Here is a 10,293-nt window from a genome sequence, read left to right on the forward strand (position 1 = left end):
TATCTGAGTAAAATAAGGACATCGTGAATAAACGTGTGTTGCGCTGAAAGTTTTCATTTCGCTTCTTATATATTTATTTATTTACATTTTTAATAAAAATGGTCAAACAGAAATGCACGCTGCATTAATGGTTAATTAAACTAGTGCTGTTGAAATGAATTTGCGTTAACGCGTTATTGTCGTGTAAATTTTGACAGCCCTAGTGAATATATTTAATATAAAATTAATATATTAATTTAATATATTAATTAAAACTAATAAAAAAATTTAATACCTAATGAATGTATCCAGCCTGTACATATAAAACACAAGCACAGACAAGATGATAATGTTGATCAGGTGATCAGGAATGTCTCAGTTATGTTTAAATCGCTGACTCCCTCTGTCTCATCCACGTTAACTCCATATTTCTTATTGCCTTCTGCCTTGCTCATTGTTAGCTTTGTAAACTATAGCAATGTTGTCTGATTGGTGTATATGGTGAATTGAGAATCATCCATAAATATTGACTCAACATTTCTTTAACGAAAACCTTTTTATTTTTGTTAAATAACAGCATATTTTTAATCAGTTAATTGTTTGCCTTAGATTTTGTACATCCACCATCCAAGTGAAGGAGTTGTTACTATAGAAACAATTTGTTGATTGAGTGCTTTATTATAATCCTACCATTCGATTTAGATTCAGAATCGACAACTCATGTCAACAATCATGTCGTGGTATAAAAAGTGATTTTTGTTAAATCAGTGCACTTTCTGCAGAAATAAAAAAAAAAATCCATATTAGGGGAGGGTTGTAAATGTGAGTGGAGGCGGGGCACAGTGTGTGACATGCTAATGAGATGGCCGAGGGGGAGCGATGGACAGTTTGACACATGGTAGCCTGTAGCGAATGCTAACGATCTCCTTGTGTGTCTGCTGCTCTTTCAACTGTAACAAAAAAATCCATATCCTAGATTATATATACACATCACTTTTGTTTAGATGTAATTAAGTTTTACTCGCTACTTAGATTCACCAGTATCACCAATGATTTCAGCTCCTGATCTCAGATAAAGTCGTAGCTTAGTGGGTAAGACTTCTGATCAGAAAGCAGTGAGTTAAAATCCCAACAACTCTCCAAATGCCAGTGCAAGGCACCTAACTCTTAACTACTCACATGTATTAACAAGATAATTCTAAGTTGCTCTTGATAAGGGCATCTGCCACATGTTCTTCTTTCTAAGGTTTAATTTCCTTAAGAATGTCATGTCATGTCAACTGTACACATCTAATAAGCAGTCAGACTTAACAAGGTGACAAACCCCAGTTTTACGCTTTAACAGTCAATTGAATACAGAAAATACAGCTGAGAGTGATAAATGAAGACGCATCAAATCACATGCAATTGAGGACTGCTTTAAGGAAAAATCTACGTCCATTGTACACTGCCCAATCCATCATGGAAAAATCCTCTCCAGATTACCAGAGGGAAACCTCTATTATGAATTTTTTGCACTGAGATCTTGGACAAACCTGTCTTGTGTTTCACTTTTTATTGCCCTTTTAATAGTGTTGTGTTTTCTCTCTTACTTTGCTTGGTATTTGTATTGTATTGCACTGCGTCATGGCTATTCTTGTATTTATCCTCTTTTGTAACTATGGTAGACTCTTTTTGTAGTCTTTGTTGTTTTTCTAGTCTTCTGAACCTTGCCTTGCTTTTTTCTTCCCTTTGGTATTTAGGGTTATTGGATGCTACAATCATGTATTTATAGCAGCCCTTAAAGAATTTTATCGATTTATGATGATGATGATGATGATGATGATGATGATAATAATAATAATAATAATAATTATTATTATTATTATTATTATAGAAAAATGCACTATAGAAGTATTACTGTTACAGTGAAGACTATCAAAATATTTTGTCCCAATTTACTATTCATTAGTGTTCATATCAGCATGAATTCAACCTTGCAAAATTCACTCCGTTATTATGCCAAAGTCGTGTGTCTGGTTGTTATACAAACTTATGGCCAAGGGAAAACGTGTGTTGCAGGCCAGCCATAGCTGTCATATAAGTTTCCATTCAATAAAAACAGACACACTTTCCCCCCATTCTAAGTTTTCAAAAAACAGTTGTTACATAACTATGGACTATTTGTTGTAATAGATCATTCATAATCCATTACATCTTTAAGAGCAGCAGCAATGTAAAAGTTTAACAAATGTAGAAGGTCTATATGCATGGAGGTCTAGATGGTGTTGAATGCCTTGACACATCATGCATGTCTATAGCAGCTGAATCAGTGATACACTACAGAGGCAGAGCTACAAATGGCTTTTTAAGGAGTCATGCATTAACCAGTTCCTCTGTGCTCCCTATATATTGTCATATATTTCTTTTCTTGTTCAGGAACTTAATTTTATCCCTTGGGTGCAAAACAACCAGATTTACCATATAGTAGTTTGCAAAAAAATCAACCCTCTATAATTTATCTAATTTGTCCAAATAACAAAGGTTAAATAATCAAATGTTTCCTGCCGGTATCTTATATAATGTTCTCTTACTGTGAATTGTTAAATTCAACATCAATATTTTCCTTAACAAGAACACAGTTGTGTCATTCTGATTAAAAGGAGTGAACATTAAGACTGTGGAGCATTCAAAGGATGTTAAAGCCACTTATCTACTACACAGACAGGACTTTCCCTTGGAGAATACAGTGGCTGAGAGTGAAGTGAAGGTGCGCCAGACCACCATTTCAAGAGCTGTACATAATTAAGGACTGAATTGAAGGGTGGTAATAAAGAAACCATTGCTCAAAGAGGAACTAAAGTATATGAAAGCACAAGAGTGACCCAGTAAAGATGTGGGTGTTTTACTAAACATACCTCAATGCAGACCATGTCTACTAAAAAATGGTGGTGGCAGTGTCATGCTCCAGGAATGGTGTCTTTCTTAGAATTTAGTCTTTTTTTCTTTTCTTTTTTTTTATTATTAAATCCAGAATAGATGAAGGAAAATAAAGATCTGCTTAATTCTATTAAAAAGGCTACGGAAAACTTCACATTTAAACAGAACGATGGTCCCAAACACAAGGTCAAAGCAATGCAGTGGGATTGGTTAGGGGTGTTCCAAACTGGTCGTAATTTGTTTACAGACTGAAAGCTGTAATTGCAGCTAGCAAGTATTAATCTGAATAGGTTGTAGAAGGTTTAGAAAGTAATCAATCGCACGGGTTTAAAATGTAATAGAAGTAACCATTATCAGACACATTATCATACACATATGTGGGTGAAGTACATTACACTAAATTAGCTTAGTCACAGGCTCATTCTTTCTGCTGCATTAACAAGAACTCAAATGGAGTGAAAAACACGACGGGTGTTTTATAGGATTATATATAAAAAAAAAATTACCAAGATTGTGTAATGCCTTTATCAAATTTTGTAATGCCTATTAATATAAGTAACTATGTGCCCATTCATAAACACTTGATAGTTACAATGAACTGCTGATAAATTTTAATACACACAAATGGCAAATAATGGAAAAGCAAAACAACTGACACTTAAGACACTGTGTTTCACTAAAACATCTTTGGTGTATATTGGAATCATTTCTAAGTCACAGACCTGTACTGGGGGAACCTTTTTCAGAAAGATCACCCGTCTTAATGATGGTGTTAACAAGTGCTATCTAACACACCACTCCAAGATATCCCATAGGTATTCAACAGGTTTAGATCTGGTGAGTGTGAAGGCAATAGCATATGATTCATATATATTTCATTCACTGAGCCATTATGCTTTTTGGATGAAGGGATTATCACCTTTTTCTTTTTCTTTAACATCCTGATCCAAAATCTAATGTTAATTGGACCTTAATGGCATTTTTATATATAGACAATGGAAGGATGTTCATTGCTTGATTAAATATAATACACTTTACCTGTCTGAAAACATCTGTATGTATTATTTTTCCCTACATATTTGTTAATTTAACAGTTAATTTAATCTGAACCCTGTCTTTCAAACTATAGGTTTGTATTCTGGGAAAACAATGTTAAAATCAAAACCTTTCCTCTTTATGGCTGAATAAAAGCAGATGTCTTGCAGATCTACATAAGCCACAGATCAGACACTATGATCATAGGATCTCATATCCTAGGAGGAGATTTTGTAATGCTTCAATGCAGAAACACAAGTTTTAATATTTGTTCCCCCCACCCTCTTATTTTAATTTGTTGTGTCAATCATTCTTTGGCAGATCAGTAACAGCTGTGCATGACTAATCATTTAAATATCTTAAGTCACAGACAGCAGCGCATGAGGGAATACTATTAGTACAGCATTTACATCTTAATATACCCCATCTCCACCACCCCTACCCATATTTTCTTCCTCTTTCACTAACATTTTATCTCTCACTCTCTTTTTGATGCCAGGCACAACCATTCCAGATGCTTCTGTGTTTCACATATTACTTAAATGTGAGGAAAGACCACGAGCATGACAATCAGGAAAAACGTGGGTTTTCTGAAATCCCCTTTCGTTCCTGTTATTACTGTCAATTTTGCCTCCTGTTGACTCCAAGCCCTGCAGATGTATAAGCCTCCCATCCCTGTGGACTCGCAACAGCAGTGATCAGCAAGATCTACTTTCACCAGACTGGCTCAAAGCATGTAGAAAGGCTTACTAAGCTTCCTCAGCATACTTCAACCAATCATCCAGTAGGTAGTTTATCGTTCTAAGACGTGAATATATTTAGGTATTGCTATTACCTGTTCTATTTGTACTGGACAGTGGCGGGCGGTCAGGACCAGCAAAGCCTTCTCTGCTGGCCTAAACACTATCAGAAGCACTAACCTACATTTACAACCTAAATTCTAATATTTGTTCCATGAAATTGTATTATTTATTGCCAACAGTTTATTCTCTTCATTTCGTAGCATTTCTCTCGGCTGCTCTGCTTCCAGTTTGTGTATGTGGATGTTCGATTTTTTTGTCCAATCAGATTTCAGCCTCTATGTGCTGCCATGTCAATCTAATCTGCCCAGGGCCTTCAGAATCAGTACTGCTGGCCTTTTTTTTTTTTTTTTTTAACCATAGTCTTCTTAATAAATATCTCTGTTTTTTTAACCAATCAGACTTCACATTCTCCTCATAGCGAATAATGTCAGCATTTTTCCGTTCTCTGATTAGTTGGTCAGAGAGAAACTGTTACAGCCAAGTTCAACTAGCATAACACGTGTGTAGCTTTGCACACATTAATACATCAGAGTTAAACATTTTTATGCCTAAGGAGGAAGAGAAATTGATTTAGGTCGTGGATATACACGAAAAAAAAATCCTTTACAAGAAAAGCTAGACATTGTGAGAAGATGTCGTCCAACCCCAAAGCTAACTAGCATGTCTCAACCAGGGAAAGAGTTGTTCCACTTCCAGACCAGTGAATACAAGCGGTACCACTGAATTGCAGCCTCTGAGGAGCAGTGCAAATTTAGGGGGTCTCTGGTGCAGCTCTGGTGAGTAGGTTGTATTTTATTTACATTTTTATGTTTTTGTCATGTTATTAGAGCGATATTGATTCTGAACTGCTCCAGATGATGTAGGTGGCACAGTTGTGGTTGTAGTGTAGAGGTTTGGAGTCTTAACTGGGTTTCTTTCTTTAGTAAAATGGTATTCACCCTCCATATGCAAAATGCCTCTCTCTCTGTAATGCCACGTGTTGTTATGTTGTGTTTTTGTATTGTATTGATGTTTTTTATAATTGCGATGTGATATTAGTGGTATTAAGAGGTGGATTAAGTCGGGTACGTCCCCACTGAAGGCCCAGGTACCAAATGCACGGCCTGCCACTGGTACTAGATCATGTATTTTATGTTACCTTAGACCAGGTTCTATAATCCTTCTCAGGCTATTTATAAATAGTTTTTTCTCAAGCTTATTCACCAAAAGTGTTTTTTCTATGTATCATCCAAAAGTAGTCGTCTCATTACTAATGAATAATTTTTTTACTTTGATTCGGTAATGCTGGCAGCCAAACAGTATGTCACCTCCTGAACAGAAAAGTCAAGAATATATTTTGTCATGTGGCTTGACCTTAAGCAGCAATGTGTTTTTCCCATGAAAACAAACAGCTCTATTTGTCATGTCATAAAGACTTGGCATGGTTAAAAAAAAAAAATAATAACAACACTATAACACTATAAGACTTCATTCAACCCTGACCAGAAGCAGCTAGATAATGGAATATATGAGAGATTGTCAAACCTTTTGCTAATTACATCCATTATGGTTGTTGTATTACAAGCATTCAACTCTAATATGATATTCCCATACAGGCTTGACTAAATAATTAGCAGTATGACTACTACTTTACCAGACTTGCCAACCTTTATATATTTTTATTAATACTAAAATGTATTAATATTTATATTAATTAATTTACAGAAGCCAACTTCGCAAGCTGTCATCTAGAAATTGTTATGCTCAGAGTCTAGTTTTCAGGCAGAAATGTACTGTAGATCTAACATAAATGCATGATTCTTATTGGCTACCAGCTGGTCTGACTTGACGTCTGGTGTGGTTAAATATGGAATATGTGAAATAATGGCCCTGTTGAAAAGAGCTTGTAAAAATGATTAAAACGGTCAAAAGCTGTATTTTCTTCGGCCAAAAGTAAAAACAGGCTAGTAGTTAGTAATCGAAGTGAGTATAAATGCTGTATGCTTTCCTTCTTTGGTCAGTGCAAGCAGTCACACATGTTCTGGCAGAAACCAGAGTGTGTGTATCTAAAAGGTTCAATGGTAAACATCAGGCGTTAGGGGAAAATGGCTGCCACTTGTCTCTTTTTGACACTGGAAAAGCTTATATACACATTTTCTGTCTTTCTATTCTAGGAAAAATGCACTATTTCTAATATATACTGTTTTTGACTAAACCAGATGAGTGGCAGCTTTTTCTGCCCCTAAGTACATGGTGGCTGGTGCAAAACTACAGTTTATACATTGTGAAAGCACTATATTGATACAGTAGTGTGGTTTTACCCATCCCCCGTCCCTTTTCAGTGCGACCATTCACTATTTCTATTGAGTTATCAGGTCTGTTTTACTGTTCATTAAAGTTCGGAACTAATGACATAGGAACGGTGATTTGTTTCTGAAACGCACTACTGAGAAACTAACACCCAATGCTATTATTCCATAATCTCTTCTGCATACAGACCACAAACTCAGCATTTACTGCAAAATGAGGCAAACCTAAATGTCCTTCTAAATCTTGTAGCCGTATCTTCAATAGCAACACATTAACCAAATGAAAGTGAACAACATCAGAGGAAAAGGTCCATGGGAAACAAATTAACCTCCCATAAGCTTTCTGCCGTTCACAAACAGCCTAATTATTACCTGCACGGAATGTGCAATCATATCAGTCAATAAGAGTAAATAAGCAAGCATTAGATATAATTAATGGTGTTTCCACAGATGTGTTGAGGATGCAAACATTTTAATTAAGTCAGTCTCGGCTGCTGCAGACTATTAAATATAAATAAAGGGGGAACCTGCTTTATATTGGCACTGTCAACTCTGACACATTTAGTTTGCTATATTAAATGAAGGTGCAGTATAATTGAGAAAATTAATGTATATTTAAACTTCCTTTGCATAATTATTCAATTATGAGGGTCTAAAACTGCTTGGATATAAAAAAAAAAGTGAGATGCTGTTTCTTGTTCTTTGGAAATAAAGTCAGAAATGAAAATCAATCTAAGTAATAAGAGGGTTTTTTATCATTATGTCTGAGTAAACAGTACAAAACAAGACAAAGTAATAAAAAAGCTAGAACAATATTTTAATAATGAAGAGGTAATAAGAAGTAGGACTAATTGGTACCTCCAGAAGTTAAATCTTATTGAGGTTTGATCATGCAAGACTTGAATAGATTGTGTTTAAATGTTGGAACATTCTTAAAGAAGAAAACCTTCCACATGTTTGAGATAGGATTGAGTGGATATTTACTTCCTGTGCTCAACAAAATCGAATTAAGTTGTTTAGGATTTGTTTTGGTTGCTGTACAACCATGAAAATCAGAAACCATATGAGTTTGATATTTTCAGATCTAAATTAATCTGGGTGTAGGAAATATGGTGATGGTCGATGCTTTACATCACATGACTTTGTTGCTTTTGGGGGGGGGGGGGACAGTGATAGCAGCAAAGAGGAAATGAAAGTAAGAGAAATGTTTCAGAACTACATTGTCTATCCAGCATATTACTTTTATACTGCAATTCTGGGTCATGCAATGTTATTTAAGATAACACATTTGTGTAATGCTGCTCAATGCAGTGAGATTGATATTTGGAGAATAAGAACTAAAAAGTTATAAAAATTTACTGACCCAAAAATGGTAGTGCCCAAAAGCCCCATCCATTTGTTCAAATAATATAGAATTACCACTCCACCTGTGTCCATACTTGTAAATCAATTACTTTTGATCCAAGGTGTTATTTTGGTATGAGGTGTATTTGTTCCATCCTGTATAAATGCACGTGTCATACTGTAGGTCAACATCGAAATATACAGAAATCAATTAATATTGAAATGTTGCTGAAAAGTGCTAAAGTTTTACACATGAATTGACTAAACAGTATAAATTAGTTTAAATAGCCAAGCCTAGTGGATAGTCTCCTTTGTTGTCTTGATTGTGGAAAGAATATCTATAAGAGCATCATCTTTTTGTGTGCAGGGCAGCTTGTGTATCTACTGTAAAAAAAAATATTGGAACAGTTTGAATGGTTTGGACAGTAATTGAAACTTAGATACGATTATAAATTTGCAGTCGAATTATGTTACTATAAGTTATGCTCTAAAGATGGCTCAAAGGGCAAATGAAGGTGTTAATAGTATGAGGTGGATCTGACGTGAGTACTATGGGAAACAGCTTCTAACATCTCTAGTGAAGATATTGTGCCCTTGAGCTAGACCCTCAAATCAAACTCATTTGTTTCTGAACATCTGGCCAAATACAGAAGGAATATTGGATTATTTCTGAGATATCTTATTTCATATGCTTCAACTAATTTATTCACTTATCCTCCTTTTCTCTGTGGAAATAGGATGTTGTTGACCATATCAAATAGTATTTGACCTACTGTGATCATTCTCATGTTGCTCTATTATAAAAAGAAACAAAAGGAAATGTGGCAAGCAAAAGGAAAGGGCAGGTGAATGCTAATGTACTTGTACCAGCTGTGCAAAATTTCCAAAGGTCAAATCTAACCGGCCCAGATGGACAGCCAGGCTCAGTCCTTTAATGTTACAGTTTTTAATTTGGAGGAAAGAAAATGCATTCTTCAGCTAAAATTTCTCTCTTATCTCAATGGAAAAGTTACTTAATCTGTCTGTCATAATATTATCACGTGTACATAACATTGCAAAGTGTATCTGTGCACTCACGCTTTCCATTTGGCTTTCTCCGCTACAGGTATTCTCCTGCATCGTGGGGCCCTCGGCTCAAACAGAGCGTCCCTGGCGCTGGGAGGAAATCTTTCTGCAAGAGATCAGAAAAAATTAGGAATCAGACCCTCAATGAAATATTTAACAAATGTGAATCATGTTTGTGTAGAAAGCAGACAATGGCAGCAGCATGACTTGAATCTTATGTTCTCAAGCGGATGTGCTATGATCTTGGCGGAAAAGGAGTGATCATTATATGAGAAATAAATAAATGAAGGCCTTAAGCATGGAAAATGTTTTGATCTAATCCTGAAAAGCCTTGTGCCAAAGGAAATGAATACCTCAGGATGATCTCTGCGTTAGTAAGGCATCCATGATAGCATTTATGGCATTTGGCAGAAGCTCTGATGCAAAATGACTTACAATTATTTTATTAATGCAACTGAGCAGTTAAAGTTTCAGTGGCCCAATAGTGGCAGCTTGGCAGTGCTGAGATTTGAGCTCACAACCTACAAGTCCAACACCTAGATCATTATCCTACACTATGATTTATACACATTGGACTACTGGCAATCCATCTAAAACTGACTTACACTCTTACAACATTTTGCAAGTACTTGTAATAAGCACTTCAAAGTACATACTCCAATATCTCAGAAGAAGCTCGCCCAAATTATAAATGCTAAATGCCACTGGGGAAAACTCTAATCAGTGAATTGACATGCTTTTTGCAACATTTCAAGCCTGTGACAAGTGGCTTTCCCTTTTCCAGTAGGATGCTGCATTATTGGCTGAACATGTTTGATTGGACTCACTTGAGATTTAATTGGCCAGACTCTGTATGTTTG

At 35.6% G+C, this 10,293-nt stretch overlaps 1 protein-coding gene across 2 annotated transcripts in view; it reads right to left on the reverse strand.

Moving 5' to 3' along the window:
• Positions 1-10,293, reverse strand: part of pde4d (phosphodiesterase 4D, cAMP-specific) — a 168,714-nt gene that overhangs the window by 151,308 nt on the left and 7,113 nt on the right. For both annotated transcript variants that reach the window (XM_083555344.1, XM_083555345.1), the window contains one exon: positions 9,446-9,539. In XM_083555344.1, coding sequence (XP_083411470.1) covers positions 9,446-9,487 — 42 coding nt within the window. In that variant the 5' untranslated portion in view covers positions 9,488-9,539. The remainder of the gene's footprint in view (positions 1-9,445; positions 9,540-10,293) is intronic.

The sequence above is a fragment of the Silurus aristotelis genome, assembly GCF_946808225.1.
Source record: "Silurus aristotelis genome assembly, chromosome: 11".
In the NCBI taxonomy this organism is placed as follows: Eukaryota; Metazoa; Chordata; class Actinopteri; order Siluriformes; family Siluridae; genus Silurus; species Silurus aristotelis.